Source organism: Platichthys flesus, chromosome 15 (genome assembly GCF_949316205.1).
Source record: "Platichthys flesus chromosome 15, fPlaFle2.1, whole genome shotgun sequence".
Classification (NCBI taxonomy): Eukaryota; Metazoa; Chordata; class Actinopteri; order Pleuronectiformes; family Pleuronectidae; genus Platichthys; species Platichthys flesus.
The window spans coordinates 13,983,611-14,003,689 of NC_084959.1; the positions used below are offsets into that span (position 1 = coordinate 13,983,611).

Here is a 20,079-nt window from a genome sequence, read left to right on the forward strand (position 1 = left end):
TTACAAATTGCACAAAGCCAAAAGTACTTATCCAAACAAGTAAAGAAGGTGGCTGTCTTTAGTTCTCTCATTGAGTTATAACTTTTAAACGCAGTGCGAAGTGGTTCATAATCAGATCGTCTCCAAATATTCAGAAATTCAATCCATTTCACAGTATACCTGTAGTGTATATTAATTTAGGAACTTGAAGGTCTGCTGGACTTCCTTCATTTCGAGCCTGCAAAGTGCTCATTTATACTGTCCGCTCTCCATTAATCGCTGACAAGTCCACGAAACAGATCCGTCCATTTTGTCTCCAAGGTCTCAAACCTCCACAGTTCAAATACACACGTCCGTTTATCTCACGGATGTTTTCCTGTAGTAGCTCAACACACCCCTATGTCTCTCCATCTCCATCCTTCTTCTTTTCAGTCTTTGAACCCACACATTTCTGTCAGATTTTTTTCTCATTGGCGCGAGTGTTTTCTTTTCCTAACTTTATATTTATGCGTTTTGTTTTTGATATGCTATTTCCCCCTGTCTTTGAGTCTGTCATTTATGACTTTTGTTCGTCTCGCTGCCTTTGCTTTGTTCCGTTTGAGGTGAAATGTTTTTCTGCCTCTTTTTTTTACCTCATCGCGGCGACGTAACTTTCTCTCCTTCTTTGTTGTATCATCATTTCATGTGCAAATAAATTAACTCTAAAGTCTAGATGACAGTGCAGGAGAAGCAAAGGGTATTAAGCAGTGAGATTAATATGAGAAAGAAATAAAAAGGTCTCAGAGGTGAAGATATTTTTTTGGAGGTTTTGCATATAACTTTCTCATAACTCTTGTGTACTTCACGTGCAGTGATGACGGCATCAGTTTAGCTGATACATTTGTCTTTTATTTAAATTGTTTGGCATTTCTTGATAAATAAAAAAAAATTCAGTTTTATAATATCTTTTGATTTCCAGTGGGCCTTTGTCTGATCGCCAACATTTATCAGAGGACAGGAATTGAGGGGAAAGAGATGGGATATGTCATGGAGAGGTCTTCAGCCATATGTCGCTGCTTTAAGCTTTTAGGGCACTCCACTCTTTCACATTGTATGGCCTGGTTGTCTTTATTCTTAGAACATACTTTAGTTGCTGCATTGGTCCCAACAGCTTGAACAAAAGAGAAGCTTGCGTATTGGTCACAAATTAATATATTAATGTACTAATAAAGAGCTAATTCATGAGATAATTCATGTGTCCTACTGTCCTACTCTCCTGAGACGTATTAGCCATGATCATTGAGGGAGATCTACACATAATTACCATAAGTTAATATAATTATGCAGGCAGCTTCAGAAAGGACGTTGGAATACACGGCGTGCCACAGAGGATTAACTGCACATGTAAGGTTACACGGGAGATTAGCTTGGACACGGCAACGGTTAAAAGAGACAAAGACGTCTGCTTTGCCAGAGGTAAAAAGAACAGCATCCACAAACATCTTCAGCTTTTCTACCTGTGCAGTTGAGTTTTTTTCCTCCACAAAAATGTTCACTTCAAGATTCATAAAGCTCACGGGCCTAACGGCAATAATTAACACTGTCAATCTGTGACTTGCTGAATAAATTAGGACAAAAAGTGAATTAATTATAAGTTGGAGCATAAAAGGATTATTAAATGAATCATACACTTCTTTAGCCAATGGTTTCCTAATGGCTGCAGGATAAAATCTAGCACTAGGGTACACTTTGTCCTCAAGTGGCATTTATTTTCAGGCTGCTTTTCTGTTAGAGCCTGACTGATTAATCGGTATAGGCATTAATGATTATGTTGATATGTGACAATAAAAACATTTATTTAAAAAAATGTAAATTGCAGAAATATATCCATTTATGTTTTATGTTGCATGTTTATTGGCTTGATAAAAATGATATATATGTTGTTGTATTTAAGTTATCTTTTTATTTACAGTTATTCATAATACAGTTTATGGTTAAACTGTAAAATATCAAAGATGCTTCTTTATCATAAGGGTTTGATAAAGGCATCTTAGGAATCATGACAATTTTTTAAATAATATATATACATATTGTCTAATAAAACGGTATCTGAATTTTTCAAATCCCTAATATTGGCATCGCCATTAAATTCCAAAGCTCCATAAGGCTGGGGCTATACTTTATTGAAATTTACAGATTAAAAACAACCTTTAAGAGTCTCTGTATATCTTTTCTTTTAAAATCATAGTTTAACACAGAATGCATCCCACACTTCATATTGTGCGTGCTATATCAATAGTCTTCATGCCTGTCAAATCTAAATCCAGCTCCATATGTCTCTTGATATAATACAGCATCATTTTGAATTTTTCTAAATCTTTCCATTGTCAGTAAGAGACTTGTAGGTTGAAGCTACTGTTTAACCTCAAAAAATAATTTTTGATTTACTTCCATTTCTAGATATTTATATAGAGAGAACGGACAGATTATTTTGCATCTTAAACATGACAATTTCATAAACTTTATACATTTTCAACAGTGTTTTATTTTAAGAGCATGCAATTGAACTAAAATCTACTAAAACTGATTAAGGTTTTAGATTAAACTAAAGCTTCTAATTCACTCTTCATCCTTTTGGAGCCCCTTTAATAATGTTCCTCTCGGGATTGTGATTTATGAGTCGGAAAGTCCACTGGTAATATGTGCGGTGTGTTTCATAATTCACTGACAAAGTCTGTGTATGTAGGTAGGAGGCATTGTTCATGTGCAGCTTTTAGTGTGGAATCTAATTAGGCTTCATATATCAGGTCCGAGGTTTGTGACAGGATAGGACGATAAGATGAGGCCACCTTTACTTTATCCCCTGTCTCTCTGACTTCCTGTGATGTACTGCCTCTGCTCTCCTGCTTTACCTCATCATTTTCTTTTGCCCCCTCTTCTGTCCCTTTTTCCTTCTATTTGCCGAAGCTGCTTTAAGGATTTCCCTCTATTTACCAGCAAACCGCGATCTTACCATGATGTTTCCTTATCCGTAGTTGCCTAAACAGCAAACTGTATTTTCACGGCTGCTCGGCAGAGTTTGTTCGAGCAATTTTTCAGATAAATTATTATTCTATGACAATAGCGAACGCTGCCGTGATGCCATGTGACCTTTATTTAATCAGTTGAATCCCAGTGTGACTGAGATTTCATTTTGAGGGGGCCATGCAATAAAAAAAAAAATACAAGGGTATAAATATCATCATATACTTTAGAGAATAGAAGATAATCAGCAAAGTACTGTTTAATGATCAACATACAATTACAACAAGAACATTATCACAATAAAGTCAGTGGCTGTGTGCAATAAATATCTGTAACACTGTAAACTAGAATGGCATTCAGAGCACGTATGCCAAGAACCAACAGTCATTGTAAATGTATCCAAGTCAAATGACAAAGCCAACAAAACAACACAGCTCTGTAATAATCCCTATACAAATTACGAAAGAACGATTTTTCATCAAGATCCATGAATTAGATCCATGCAGGGAAATCAGGAATATGTCAATAATCTTGCAATTTTATAAAATCCTGGATCTGCCCTTGTGCCCAGATCTACCCCAAAAAGTTGTTCTTTCTCGGCCCATCCTTCCATCAAGTTTAGTGGGAATCTGCGATGTAGTGTTTTCACAATCCTGCCAATATTAAGCTAACAAACTATATAACCTCCCTGGCAGATATAATTCATATTTTAATGAGATGGTCAAGTTTGAATTAAATGTAACACACAGGTATAAACAAAATGAGAAATTAGTGTTCACGGTGTTTTCGTTAACATAGAATAAGTAATTGAAACATAACTCAAAACTAAAATATATTTATACACTTTTACTTTTTGGTTCTTGAACATGGTTATTTCAGCTAATGCTAGCTATTCATTAGTTAAAGGACACATTGTCCTCTAATAATTAACACATTAATGTAGGACTATGTCGCGCTGCATGCAGCAAGCAATACGCAAGGCTAATTCGACATATTTAAATTAAGATGCACGTTTCCTTGATCTTGAATTATAGCAATCTAAATGATGTTGCCTGGCCTCAGCAATCAAACAATCACCTCATTATTTATCTTGCCTGTCTTTTGTTGTCGCCAATAGACACACATTCAATTCTATGATTAAATAAAAAGCATACAAGGTCTTTTGTACGTAGTGTGTTCCATTTTGACACACAGGGAGTCCTAAAATTTGTGGATCCTAAACCTTAGTGAATATATTGTTGTTCATCATGACCAGAGTGTCTTTTTTTTCTATAGATACATTTTGTTTGATATACTTTATTTGGGCTAATAACATCAGTACCACATGCAAAGCAAGACTTTTATTTTGAAATTGGTTTCCAAAAGTTAGAGATGAACAGAGACACAATGTTTAAGCCTTAAGAAGGGTTGTTTGATGAAGGCAACTTATTGAACTGTGTGTTTGTCATGTATGAGCATGGTGGCTCAGTATTTGGCAGTCTTGGGCGCCAATCTGTTCTAAAGTGGAATCTATCTTTTTGGAGTTTGCATGTTCGTGTCTGTGTGAGTTTCCCCTGAGTGCTCCAGTTTCCTCCCTCAGTCCAAAGACGTTAGGCCATAGGTAATCATGGAAACTCTAAATTGCCTGTCCGTACGTGAGTTATCCTTGTGATAGACGAGCGGCCTGTCCACTGCACCCAATGCATGCTGGGATATAGGCTCCAGCTGCCCACAACCTTGAGCAAGAGCATGTAACCTATAGAAAATGTATTATATTATAAATTGCCAGTTGTCCCGGGTCACAGCAAACCACATTCATCACTGTGCGTCCGCTGTACTGGCCCGAAACTGCCATTAAACCTTTTGTTTGTTATTTTAAAGGTGAGAGGATATCAAAAGTGTGTTTTGGGAATTTCTGAATGGTGCAGTTCCTACTCTGGTTTTGTGAGAACGTGCGGATGTTTCAGGTCTTGAGGGTGCAGCATGAATAAATTCGGCCAACACACAGTAGTTCCCTGTAGTGACCTAAATAGATTCATTCATAAAAGCAACTTTCACTACCTTGTGGCATAATAAAGCATCCAAACTATGGACTAGCCTCCCTCTCAGGGTTCTCCAATGAGTTCCTTCAATGTAGTTCAGAAGCTTTACATACTTTTAGACAGATAGTATTGATGAGACAGTGATAATCACGAGTTCTATTTTATTCCACCAGCCTTTAGATGAAATATATTCATTATTACAGTGAATGCCTTGTTTCATGTAGGCTACTGCATTAGCCCGCCCTATAATTGAGTAGGCTGTGTTCATGTACCTAATGAATGTTAATAACATCCTGACAACAACCATGGCCTATTTTGCTTTGTTAGGATTTCATCAGTACATATGCATCAAAGTCGAATTTGCAAGCTTGTTTTAATGTTATTATTATTTATGTTTGTTTTTGACTGCACCAAACCCCCATGTAAACTTTAGAATCAATTCATCCGAGATAAAGGTAGCTGCGTTGTTACGAGTGGTCACAAAACACCGACGTGACCCGAACAGCAGAACAATGCTGGTGTTGAATTTGTTAGACCTGCCACAAACACTGTTTGTTGAATCTGAAGCTGTCGTTCCAGCTCCTCCTGTACTCGTTCACATTCCTCCATGTCGATCACACGTTTCGGTCTCATTGGCTTTGGCATTGGATTTTCCACCCTTGATTCTGCAGTTCTCTGCCAAGGTGGAAATAATTAATGATACTTTTGTGTTAAACACGGAGGAAAGAATTTCAGCGCGACCCAACATATTGTTCCTTTTTTTTTTACATTTATTTTTGCGAAAGGGGCTTCGTGAGCGCGGTGGCCATTGAAAGCAAAACACGGACTCGACTGGATAAATCATCGTGCTTCTCTCGCAGCACTGTAGGGAAAATGCTGCACAGTTGCTATGGAACCCTCTGTTGCTAGGCAATGGGTTGATTATCTGAGTTTTTATATAAGAGGCAGAGTGGTATTTTCTTTGCTGTCCTGAAAATTTGTTTTTCAGGGGCTGTGCGACTGACAGGATCTGTGGATTAGTATGACAACGCTATCCTGGATTCTGATGAAATGTTTCCAGTTTGATGTGTGTGCTCTCTGGACTGCAAGGTGTGGCATGATGAATATTTAAACTCCACATTTACATGAGATACAAACATCATGACAGATTTCACCGTTGCGTGGGAAACAAAAGCACGGTGCCTCTCTTTTCCCCGCACACTCCTATACAAACCATATGTCTGACTGCGGAGCCTCCTTAAGGGGCCTCTTTAATCAGATTCCATGTGACGACGCTGTGCGCTGCGCACCGAGACCTCGACTCATCAGCTGGAAACTCATTTTCCTTGGCAACAGTACAGAATCAACCCAGATCTGCCAGAAGAGTTAACTCGGCTCCTAATCTCGGCACCTGTTTGCTGGTAATTTATTCTGCCTCATTTATTAAAATATCCAATTTATAAGCAGTGGAGAATGGAGCTTGGGGGGGAGGGGGGGGGGGTAATCCTTATGTTGCCCTCTTGTGGTCGCGTTCAGATATCAGACTAATCAATCCTTTTTGTTTTGTTCTTTGTTCTTTTTCATTAATTTTGCAATGCACATAGGTGTCGTGGGGTTAACAGATGTTTTGAAAAGGTCTTCCTCTCTCTTTGTGCTGTGTCCGTGTCCCTCTGAGCCTCAGTCACATGCAGACGTACGCTTTACGTCGATGCAATATGTGTGACATTCATCGTCTGATGGAGGATTTACGCAAATCTGAGTTTCTTTGTTTCTACTCTTTTGAACAGTCCCTGGTTCACAGATACCCCTACTAACATCACCAGCAAGTATCCAAAATGCAGATAAAATTTCACAAGGCTGGTGGTAACAGTGTTATAATGTTAACATATTATAAACTTTAGTGTTATTGAATCAAATGCAGCTCAAAGTGCTTCACGTAAGATGTTTAACAATAAAATGTATGAGAAAAAAAGGGTTAATCCAAGATAAAGACATGCTTGAGTTTATTAGAGCAAGATTACCAATATAAGGTTTAAAACGTTTTTCAAACGAGTCAACAGGATCCTTTTTTTTAATTTGTGGGGTCTATAAGTACAGACAGGTTCTTCCCTGTATTTTTGGCAGTTTGATCTGGTTTGTTCACTGACCTCAGCGAGCAGAAGAACCCGATAGAAAATCTAAAAGATAAGAAGCTGCCAGTCCCTTTTTGGCTTTAAAAACAAGTATTTAAAATCAACATGGAAACCAGAGAATTGATGCCAATGCCAGTAAAGAAAGAAAGATCCTAGCTGTTCAGTTTTGAACAAGTTGCAGCTATCGATGTTTTGTTTTTTTTGGTAAGCCTGTGTCAACTGTCGATATGTAAATAATACTTTCATCAAATACAAAGCAAATGCTTAGATGAATGGAAGGACGTCACAAGATAAGTAAAAAACAGCATCGCTATTTTCACACTGCTGATTTTTGAAACTCCTACCACTGTTAATAAAAGATTAATTTTTTTAAAATTATTTTTCATTTTTGTATTAGTCTTATTTGTATTTGTATTGATGTACATGATCATACAAAGGGAAACAGATTTTACAAATAGTATAATTATCCAACATCTGGCTCACGACTGATGTTTTCTTTAAAGGGAGTAAATTCTGTTTAAAAGTCAAACATCGGATGGTTCCTTAAGCATTTTTATAAATTTCTGCAACACTGACCCAGGCCTTGTTAATTGGAGATGTTGAATATCTAATGTCCAGACTTGTAACAGGTCAGCCCAAATGAAGGTCGGGTCACACATACAGGAAGGTTTTAGTGTTGAACCTTCCCCTCCTGTTCACTTCCAATCAGTGCGAGCAGGGAGGCGAATAAAACAGTCGCTTCCCGGGACGAGGCAAATCGCAGCATGTCTTCTCAACTTTGGAGAACTTTGACTTTTCGCGTACGTGTGACCGTGCCCTTAGAAAACCCCTATTACGAGTGAGGAGCTCCAGTGCTGCCAGAGGCCTCACCCTCAGTGACACATCTGCGCCGCCCTCCGTGGAAGTCAGGATGCGGCTTTAAAACCTACGACCATTTCTCTGCGCCGGACGTATATTGTTTTGAAATGAAATGCCATTACCAAAGAAAACATTAAATAGAGCAGCCTCGCCGCCCTCTAAATCAGTTTAGCTTGTTTGCCCCGAGGCGAGATAAGACTGTCAGACTGGAAGCCGAACGTGGCGACACATTGTTGGAGCTGAGAGGACGGCATAGACACAGATAATAAGTAAAGGAGGGGGACAGCTCGGCTGAATAGAAAAAAAAAAGAAACTGTCAACAAGGAGTGAGAAAATGATAAGCGCAGCGAGATGCATGACCGGCTGGTTTTTCAACACAGCAGCGATCGTGATTGCTAATGATTCCTTGAGCCGCGATCCAGGCCAGCAGTTCACACACGGCTGAGGTGTTGTGTGAATGATGTAATCACGAGGAGCTTTCCCAGGGATCATCAGACGGCCAGCACCACTGAGGCACCATATCATGTAAATGTTCCAGCATTTAGTCTCACTGTGCAGGTATGTAAATATTAATAAGGGGGTATTTCCCATTAAAATGAGAGGAGCTAGGCCCACATCAACCCAGACGCCTCTGCATTCATTCTGACACCGCAGCTGCCCTCACTTTAACCCCAGAGTGCTGTACATGATCATTCTTACCACATTCACCATCTCCCTAGTTATTTATTGTCTATTACCGGATGGAGCAGAAATTGAAAAAGAGGGAGATCGAATGTAAAATAGATATGTTTCAGCTTCTAACCTGATGCATAATCTCATTCATTAAACGCCCTGTCTCGCCAGATAGAAACGAAATCCCTGGATCCACCCATTTATCAGGTATTTAGCCCAAACTGTAATGGGGTCTTCCTTGAGTCATGCTCCACCCCTCCACAAAAATATACATGCAGCCCCTTGAGGGCGGTTGTTCTGTTAGGAGTTGGCATGTTCTGTGATTGCCTGGGTTTTCTCCAGGTATTCTGACTTCCTCCTGAAGTCCGAAGACATGCCGCTTAGGTTCAGTTGAAACTCTAGAAAGGTTTTTCTCTACATGTCAGACCGTGATGGATGGATGATCTAGCCCCTGTTTTTTGAGGGCCCTGCAATACGATCAAGATCAGTACAGGTTGTTTCTTTATCTAGTTTGTTTTAATGCACCATATTCAGTTTAGACACAACAGCAAACCAGAGCTAGTGAAAACATTGATATGATAAAATTATTTACCTCAGGATGTCTTTCACTCTATCATTTGTTCCACAAAAATCAATCTTTAATAATCTAGAAAACTAGAGTTTATTATACGACTGTATTTAGGATCTTCAGTATCAGTATTGTTTAAAAAAAAAAAAAACATATTCAGTGGATACAAATAAATTTCATGGCAAGGTGTTTCTTCTGTGTCCTTTAACACCGAAACAATTATTTCAAGATGTTTTATTTAAAGTTGTTTTTAGATAAGTGTCATACTTCTAACAGATTTTGAAAGTGCGAGTGCAGGTCAGGATTTATTTTGAGAACGCTGTGGTGACAAGGTGAGTGCTCCTGTATCACTGAAGCAGGGTCAACATATGCAGGCAGAGAGAGCGAGAGGGAGACGTTCATTGCGTTCTGTTTTCATCTTGTGAACGAATGTACTTTGACATCTCCAGGGAAAACTTTTACTGGTTGCCTTCACAAAGTGCAATCGGAAATGGCCCTACATTTTCCTGGGTTTTTCGTCTTTTTTTTCCAGTGGTAGTGGTAGTGTTAGCGCTGGGGGTGGGGGTGGGGGAAATAGGATTACAGGAGAGAGGAGAGATGGGCCTTTTCAGTCAAGTGGTTTGCCACATGGTTAATATTTTACCACCAGAATTTGAACGGGAAACATTATAAGTAACCAACATCTTCGGCAAGGGAGCCATTGCAAAAGGGGATGTTTGAGCCATTTACAGTAGATGAATCAGGTTCAAGGGAAACAGCGGTAATAGATTTAATTTTAGCTTTAAAGTTTCACTTCATTATCTGATGTTATCGTCATTGTCCATTCCAACAGAGTTTTACAGTAGAAAATCTGGTACGTCTCTTTTTTCTCTGTGATGTCTTAGATGAGTACAATCCTGGCGCCTGCCTTCAGGCTGCAGAGGTATGTCCTGACGCTGATGCCTCAGCATCGCGGGGATGGCAGAGGATGGTTCACAGTTCCATCGGGAGCAAAGCTCACAAATGTCGGCTCATTTATCTAGCTTCTATTTTAGACGTCTGTCTGTATGTGGAACACATATCTCGGGAAACCTTTAATCGTACCGACATCACACTTTACATGTGTATTGTTACTATCCAGGGGATCCAGCCGTCTCGAGTGTGGTGCAATCTGGACGCAAGTGACAAGCGCTCTGTAGCGGACAGTGTGTGTGTGTGTGTGTGTGTGTGGGGGGGGGGGGGGGGTGTAGTCCTCGGATAAACAGCAGTGGTCCCCAACCGGGTCCCACCGTGGGTCAAAATCACCACCAGATCATTTGATTACTTTTATTCCACCATTCAGGGATGTCGGGTACTGATCTCTGTCCCTGCAGCCACATTCATAGAATCACTCCATTTTGGTTATAACACAATATTTAATATTTCTTCTGCCATGCTTTATATCAAGCCAAATTAAGGAGACCTCTGAAGTATTCGACATGCAATCTTTGAAAACATATCACCGGTTATGTAAATCATTCCAACGTTGACATAAACCACACACAGTCACTTTCGTCTTAGGAAAAATATTGTCAATAAAAATCTCCACTGCAGTTAAACCCATTCCAACCAGGCAGAAAGGATTTATTTGTTGAGAACTAACTTGCACCGTGTCCATTTGTTAACCTCAGCATTAACTGCTCATCACACAGCTGCCACGGGGTTTACCACGCATTCTCAAAATGTTTGAGCCCAGGTGGCGCTCAACACATGCGTGTGTGCCAATACCATTTCATTTTCAAGCTGCATCACAATAGCGTCCAGATGGGTTCATGCATTAATATGCTTGATGTAAGTGTGTTGAGGGGTTTTTAAAAATGTGCATTCATCGGCACGGTGCTTAAGGTGAGAGACTCTTCATCACGTCGTGCAATGGGATCTATGGAGAATAGTCCTGGAGCCGACACAGACCGAGGCGTGCACAGGGCGCGATGCAGGATCCGACCCTGGCAGCGTGCCCTGCAGGAGGCCGCTCCGAGCCGGTTGGAGTGTGCAAACGTTTGTCGAAAAATATGTTCCAGCCTTATTCCGCCATAACCTTGGCTTGGCCGTAGCTCCGGTTCAGTGTGCTTTACGACTGCAGATTGTGTGTGGGGAGGGGCTCACATCCTATTAGGCTTTCATTCGGCTCTGTTCGTTTCAGAGGGTGGGAATACACTCTGTCCAATGACTTGTTTGTGAAACATGTTTGAAATCATGCTCATTATTCATTATAAACAACCGGATACACAATGAGCTCCATGCTCTAAATCAATGAAAATGAAATGATTTAGTGGATTAGCGGATCCGTGCCGTTATTGCAGTGTTAAACATTATAGTTTATAGTGAGGGTAAAGTGCAGCTCGTCTTTATTCCAGGATGTTGATGGTGTTTGGACATACTAGGGTTATATTAGGAATTTGTTTAACTCATCAGTTTCCGCGGGCTCTGCGCTGTGCACGTCCGCAACCCGTGGACATCGCTGTGACGGTTTGAAAGTTGCAGATCTGCTCTGGTTAGAGAAGACGTTGATTTAATTTGTTTTTTTTTTCATTATTCCGTCTGTTTTGTGATGCTGTGCGGTGCGTGCTTCAGCTGAGTGTGGGAATGAATCACCCAGTCCTGTGTGAGTCACAGTGGTCCGTAACTGTCTGTACCTCATCCTGCTGTTTTCGCATCAAACGTGCAAACGATATCACATCACATTGTTACAAAAGATTAAGAAACGCTGACGCCAGTGTGACACAGCGCTAATTATACCTTGCAAATATATGTAAGGCTTCATGAGCACTCGGTGATATACTTCGCAGATGCCGGCAGCCACCCTGTACAAACAGTTTTGGGTATAGGGAGTGAGGCCGTGTTCTTGTGACATAAACCGATGTTCAAATGCAAAATAGGACGCAAATACCCAACTGGAGCACTTTTGTTGTTCCCAGCATCTTCTGTTTTATTCTTAATTTGTGAAAGTCAGCGAAAAGGACGCAGGGAAACGAAGCAACCGAGAGAGAAGACGGGGAAAAAAATGAAAAATTCAAATACACATAAAGTGCACCGCAATCACGGCTCCATAGGTTCTGTCCCTCTTGAATTTGATGACATGCAGTAAAGTACATACTGTAGTGGAGCTGTTTTCCGTGTTGTTTATGACCCTTATGCTAATGGAATTTCCACTATACTACCACGGAACACTGTGTGGATGCACTGATTCAGCACCGCCACATGAGCCAATCACTGAGCTGTTTCTGCTGCTTCTGCTGCCTCTGCGTCAGCAATTCATATTTCCTGCTCGGATAGTTCTGACTGAAGAGGAAGGGGAAATGGGGGAAGCTGTTAGGGACCAAAACTGTGTAGAGTGAGAAGAATTTGCAATAATACAAACCTGTGAATCATTGTCGACACGAGGTGAGTGGCTGAGGTGCAGAGCACTTCGAGTCCCCGCAGTTCTGCATCGAGCTTCTTCAGCGTTCCCGCCTGCGTTGGCCACTGAGAAGCTGTGGTTGCAGTGCGATGCAAATATTCCAGAGTTTGTTTGGATAAAACCTAATCTGAAAAGCGCTGACACCAACCAAATTAATAAACTCTGGGTGAGCTCAAGGCTGAGGGAATACCCTAGTAAATGGTCATTTATCATGGCCATTAATTTAACTATAGTGTACATACAGATGTTAAGTACGCATTTTTCTTTCAGCTTATTTCCTCACCGCCGCCAAGGAGGTTTTGTTGCCGTCCGTGTTTATTTGTCTGTTAGCAGGATTACGCAAAAACTACTAAAAGGATTTCCATGGAATTTTGTAGAGGGTTGGGACATGACCCAAGGAGGTACTCATACAATTTTGACTGAGATTTCTTTACTGTCTTTAACATTGTGAGATGAAAAATCGAATATTTTTAAGGGACTGATATTGATTAATTTGTGCAATTTGTTGCAGCCCAAAATAAAAATCTGGATCTTGTGAATTTGTGTTTTCATAAAGGGACTGTTGGGCTGCTGCGGAAGAATGTACTCTACTGAATTAACCGGATTTTCTTTTACTTCTCAGAAGCAAACTACTTTCCTCACTTGAACATACAATGTTTTGTGCGTGTTTATCTCGCTCTCTGTTTGACATCATCTGGTCTGAAGCAGGCATTCCGCGACTGTGAGTGCTCCGGCCCAGTGAATGGAGAATCCTTGTATACCTAAAGTTGTCTGAATATTGAAGTGCGCTAAGTGTTTAGTGTACATGTAAGCGAGTCGATGTGCACCGCTGTTTACATGTCTGAGGCATGTACCGTAATCATGTAAATGAGGCTCGGTTTGCTCGTCTCGTTCCTTTACATGAACCGCTAGCCCAGAAATGAGTGTGGATGAGTGCGTTTTCCCAGTGTTGTTTCATACATTTCTCAGAGTAACTGATCTCTACTTCCTGCTTCACGTCCAGTGTCTGAGAAGCAGAAACAGATTTAAATCTGCTGTGTCACTGGCACATTGTGCACCATCTTGAAACTGGAGATATTGCAGCGCTGATATGGACGTGAGGAAAGAATAGGCTTGAGTCTTGCACCATATACATTACATGTCATTTAGCTGGCGCTTTTGTCCAAAGCGACTTACATTTTGAGTACACTCAACATTTATGAGGGGCCATTTAGTATCTCGTCAAAGACACTTCGGCATGCAGATGGGAAAGAGCCGGCAACCTTCATGTTGGAGAACGCCCGCTCTACCCCCTTGGCCACACCGCCCCCACAACATATAATTATCAAATAGTTTTAGTCTAAACCTGATTTCAGAACTTAAAATACTATATTTAAGAATATAGGTTGAATTAAATTAAGATAGCTGTGTAGCCACTGGTCATTAAGTGATGGACTCAATAGATAATTGATCTAACATCTTTATATCTATGTTCTTGGCTCTATACGGAGGATAATAAGCAACAAAACTAAACCGCGTGAGTAAACAAAGAGGAAAAAATAAATATCTGAAATTTAAACCTTTTTGAATATATTGACCACATATTTGGAAACTTATTACTTCAAATGATTTGGTAGTTTTCTTTTTTAATTTCCTCAACACTTACACCCAATTTTGTAAGTTAATTTATGTCAAAAGGAATTGATTCATTTCTTATTGCCTTTCTGTTTATTTGGGCCAGTGCTTCATGTTTGATGTCACAAACGCTAACAGCATGAAAACAGAATCTCTCTCACCTCACGGTTTTGCCAAATAACACCTTCACCCAGGTGTCGTGTTTCCATCACTGTCGATCGGAGCTACGGCCAATTGAAACCGACTCATTTCACCAGAGAGTGAATGCAGATTGTATCAATTTCCATCGCAGACAAAATCCAGATGTTAGCCGGTGTTTTTGAACCAGTAGAAATGGGTTTAGGATGATATGTGTAACCCAAAGGAAAGAATGCAGGTGAAGGACCTGGGACGTGCAGCTCCCTGAGTGGCTCATTGACTCCTGCAGGGACTGTAGTAGTGGTGGTCCGGTATCCACCCACTGACACTGCAGGCACAGTTGTTCTCTTGTAGAGATCAGCCATTAAAAAAAACACCTGCTTGCGTGTTATCTTTAGTTGCACAGGGCATGTGTGTTATCTTCAGACCACGCTCATATCCAGTTTGCAGTTATTCTTCTCTGACCCTCGCTGTTCTTTTCAGCCGAGGCACAAAGTGTAATCAAAACTACCAGAACTCTCTCGACAGCCACTGCAATAAAATGATCCTTTTTTTCTTCACACAGTCCCAGTCATTAAACTATCACCACTCTTCTGATAAACGACACATTAGCTGTGCTCCGTGATGCTTGCATCAGCTTTTAATCGGCTAACATAACTTTACTCATTCTAATTTCAGGCTATATCTTCTCCATTGTGCTTCCCTACATTCCCTCCAGTTTTGTTTTTTTCCCCCCTCTGCTGTTTTTCTCTCCGCAGATGTTCAGCGTCGTCTTTTAGACATTAAGAAGAGCTGATTTATTAAACCTGTCATTACATTTTGACCAGTTGCAGGGGAAATCCACGTACTTTTCCATTATCAGTACTCTGTCTCTGTTACTTTGCTTGGTGCACACTTAAGAGCATTCTAACTACAACATCTAATCCTATTTTTACTCATGTGTTGACTCGTGTGTTTTGTTGTGCCCCCTCAGGTCCTCCAGTCATCGTAGGAATGAGCATAAACATAGCAAGCATCGACTCCATCTCAGAAGTAAACATGGTAAGTTTTGGTCTCATGTTTTTTTGCTATTAGGTTTCCTTTTTTTTTGTCTCAAATGTGTCCACACAGTGCAAGCTTCTCTCTGCCGACTCTACTACTGACTATCCTGCTGCATTGGTCACATACCTCCATTCAGCTTGCCTGATGAATATATGATCCCCATCCACAATCGTTTTTCAGACATGTACTCTGGAAAATGCCCGCACAATGTACAGTGCATTCACAACAATGCAATCTCCTAAGTCTTCAGGCCAGGGATGGTGCAGCATGCAGGACAGAACGTAGTCTACACTCACGGAGTCGGCTCATATCATTTTTATTCTTTTCAGTTTTCTGTCATGTGTTAAAAAGATAATCAAACGTCCTGCTGTATTCTCACATAAGCTCCTTCGGACATTGTTATGAGTTTTTACGAGGGGGTTGTCATGAAAAACTCTGCAGCAACCGACTTGGACATCTGCGTTCTGATTTACAGCCCCTCAAGAAAATTACAAGAGAACATCCTGAGTTCAATGCATGTTTGAGAGCAGCTCAGACTGGTTTGATCTTTGTCAGCGGGCAAAGTATCACATGCTTTTACTTAATTAAACCCTTGACAAAATAAACATAAAAGTGAATTCGTTAGTTTTTTCTCCTTTTGTCCGGAACTATTGTAAATTCAGTGACAGTAACCATTCACTGTTTTGCGAGAAATGCAGCACATGCGCTTCTGGTGTGGCAAAGATTTGGTAGCAGTGAGAAATGCAGGCTGAGGAGTGAGGAAGGCAATATGGCAGCAGGGAGAGCGACGACGTCACTCTGTCTATTAGCACTCTCTTTATTTCACTCAGCGTCTCAGTCTCTCAGAGTGCAGCTCACTCCTCCCACATTTGTCCCTACATTTATACACTAAAGCTGCAGAGTGGGAATCTAGCAGAATGTAATTAGTGTATTAGGTTCTCAATGACAATGCAACGCTACTGATGTTTGCTTTAAATATCAGATATTAGAAATCACACGTAGGGATTCAACAAAATCATGTAAAATGTCAACTTTCTAATATTTTTTTGTCGGACTGGTGGAGTTTTTCCTTTCCCCTACTGTATTTGAAATAGTTAATTGTTATTGATAAAACCACGATGACAGAGTTGATTGATTTGTTAATCCATATTTTGGCTGAGTGCTAATTAAGAGCTTGGTGTTTATTCATTAGTTGACAGGTGACATTTTTACATTTCAACACACTGAATGATTAATAATGAATCAGGACATGAGGGACACACTATGTCTTATACTGTTGAGACTGCTCAAACATGTGAAGTGTGGCTAATTTTAACTGTTAAAATAAAAATTACTTTCTAATTTTATAACAATGTAATCAAAGTATCAAGATCAGTAATTAAAAAAAAAAGAGCAGTACTGACGACACATAGCACGACTGCCGATAAATTTAGTTTCATTATATTGAAGGTGTGAGGCAACGTGCCTGAAGCGGGTCGACACAATATTTAAATCTCTTTGCATCATTTTCAACTGCAGAGGTTTTGCATGAAGTCAGTGACAATGATACGTGCTTCTCATGACTCGCACTGTGAACAGCCCAGTGCTTTGACTAAAGGGGCAGTGATGTATTAGCCTGCGGACATGATACCTTCACTTGAGTGCTTTTCCTGTTAGATACAGTATTGTGCAGGAGCACTAGTACAGCTGTATTTGTTGGTTTGCTGCCCATGTCCTATTCCACAACTGCTGAGTGGTTTAGTTTCCCTTATTGCATGAAAAGACTGGTTGTGGACGCATTTATTTGTTGCTGACATAGTCTTATCAAAGTTGCTTTTTCCTCTTTTTTCCACTTCTTCATGATAAAGCACTGAATCAAGTTTTGTTTGTTTTTTTGTCCAATTTTCGAATGTTGCACCTTGTTTTCCAAATACTTTATGGTTCTATCATTGTGTTTTTATGCCTGATATCAATTGTATACCTTTTATTTTTTCCTGTGATCTGCTCATAAATTCATCTCAGTTTGATAAACCAGGTTTACTGGTTTTGAAGAGGTCAATCTCTGTGTCTAGCTTCATCAGCCACTGGCAGGAAACAATAAGATTAACACAAAATAGAAAAGCACTTCTTTTCTAAATTGTTTTTTCTTGTCTGTGACTTACACGTTTTCCCATCTCCCCAGGACTACACCATCACAATGTATTTCCAGCAGAGCTGGCGAGATAAGCGTTTGGCCTATAGTGAGCTGAACCTAAACCTGACTCTGGACAACCGTGTAGCAGACCAGCTGTGGCTCCCTGACACCTACTTCCTTAATGACAAGAAGTCCTTTCTTCATGGTGTGACAGTAAAAAACCGTATGATCCGACTGCACCCAGATGGCACTGTCTTATACGGGCTGAGGTAAGAGCAGCAGAGACTCTGCAATCTAACTATCATGTGCATTGATGATGTACACTCTGTGTGGTTGATCCAGTGGTTTACATCAGCATCTCTCATTTAAACATGTGGCTAAACCCACAGAAAACCTGTTTGATTCCGTTTTCTCCATTTCAACATGTTTCTACCTAGCACAACGAGCATGAGGTCATTTTTAAAACATGCACCATTAAGGTCAGCAATGTTCAGAAATGGTTTGAGTGTTCATTCAAGTGTACAGCTAAACTATTTTTCTAAATTGGGTGAGTGAGTTAAAGGTAGGATTGGTAATTTGTTTCAGAAACATTATTTATCGATTTTATTAAAATCCCCTTCACATCCTGATGGCCATCAATAAATCAAGTATTCTGAAAGGTTGGAAAAAAGGGTGTGTGTGTGGCTCTTGCAGTACTGTAATAAACACAACAGCGAATCTGTCTGTTACTAACCAAATTGCCTGCCAGTGCTGCATATGACCAGAGCCTTCAGCTGGAGAGAGATTGCTACACCAGAGACAACAGCCAGGCGTGAGCAAGAGATCCAAGACTGCCAACCCCAGCTTTTAAATTGATTCTATAGTCGTTTTCAGACGTGACCTACGGATCAAGGTTTCAGGGAGAGTGCTTCAGACTTTACCCACAATTTGCTTTGCACACATGCACAATGCAGCGGGAGGCTCTCTGCACAAACGTGTTCACAACAGCAACAAATCCTCTGCATTATTCAGGTGAGAAGTGATGCAGCTGGGTTGAGCAGTTACAGGCAGGACGTAACATTTTAATTTCACTGCGGCGAAAAAGTGATTTTCTTTACAACATAGACACCGTTGTCAGCTCTTATCGTCGTTGGCTTCTACTAGCACCGCTTGTTCACCGGAAGATATTTGTTTTCTTTTTTGTTATTCAAATGTTTTAGTGTTTTAGTTTTAGTTTTAGTGTTAGAAGCAAGCCCCCCCCACCCCACCCCACACTCCTGCTGTGTGCTCACATTGGATTTTGCGCACACATGCACCTCATAACCCGGAGAAAGTGCAGTGAATCTACGGAATTCAATCTGGAGCAGCTAATGTGACTTTTTAAGTTAGAACTCATACATCCTCTAACAACTCAAATGATGAGTTCAGATGCAGTAAAAGGCAACGCAGCTCAGCTCAGTCCTCTCAGCTTCTGCTGCTGCAGCTTTACTTAGTCTGGTATATGACCAGTAACTGGCAGCTAATGCAAACTCTGGGTTCACTGACTTTATGACTCTTCTCCACTTGTGCTACTGTCACAGCACATTATAGTATTAAGCATGATCCCATTATTGTAAGTTGCGGACGCTATAGTCCCTGTTCAGTAAAATGTATGGTCTTCGTCATATTCCGTATGTCTCCTGTTTGATCTTGAAGTCCAAAGACACACTCTTAAGTTGTTAATGGGAGTGAGAATGCTTGTTCGGAGCCATTGTCTGGCAACTGGTCCTGTGTGTTTCTGTGCAGTTTTCGAGAAACAATGGGTTTGTCGTGTCTATTTAAATGTTTAGTTTGGAATCATTAATGATGCTAGGCATTTATAATGCCACCAATAGAAAATAGGGATGTACAAGTAAAGTATGTCGTCTATGCTTCTCACCCTGTGATCATAAAGTATTTAGAAATCTAGAGCAAGTAAAGCTAGCAAATTTGACCAGGAGTAACAGTGCCATTCCCACAAGGAAGATGAATTTTTCCAGCAGGAGACAGCTGAGGACCTGATATGAGTTTAACTAAACAAGTCTTGAATTTGTAATTGGTCTCTGTCATTTGGCAGGAGGTAAAACAACAACTCACAAAAATAACCAATAATCACATGTGACACCGATTACCCAAGATCAACGCTTCATCTATTTGCCATTTTGTTGTTTGGCATGATGAATCATGACATTTTTATTTTTAAGTATAAAAAGTCTTGAAACTTTGATTTTTGAAGTTATCACACTACAAACTTCTAAGTTTGACTCGAGTGAGGAATATTTAATCCAACATTCACTGACCCAGAAAAGCTATAAAAAGGTTTGAGATGTCCACCACCTAAATGTCCCAGAAGACCGTGACAAACTAGACAATTCAATCAACAGTACATGTGCGCAGAGGGACTGAAAGTAAGAACGCGTCCCGAGGTTTGATCGTACTCAGAAAGCATTGCTGCTTTTTCCTATCACAATTCATTAAAATAAAGTAGTTTGATGGCAGCAAAGGAGAATGGAATGTGTTTTGTTCTGTGAATAAAAGAAAATTTG

General features: G+C 40.3%; 1 protein-coding gene across 1 annotated transcript in view; it reads left to right on the top strand.

Annotated features, from left to right (window-relative positions):
• gabrb4 (gamma-aminobutyric acid type A receptor subunit beta4) overlaps positions 1-20,079 on the top strand; it is a 57,556-nt gene that overhangs the window by 16,271 nt on the left and 21,206 nt on the right. The window contains exons 3-4 of the mRNA XM_062406106.1: positions 15,356-15,423; positions 17,585-17,805. Coding sequence (XP_062262090.1) covers positions 15,356-15,423; positions 17,585-17,805 — 289 coding nt within the window. The remainder of the gene's footprint in view (positions 1-15,355; positions 15,424-17,584; positions 17,806-20,079) is intronic.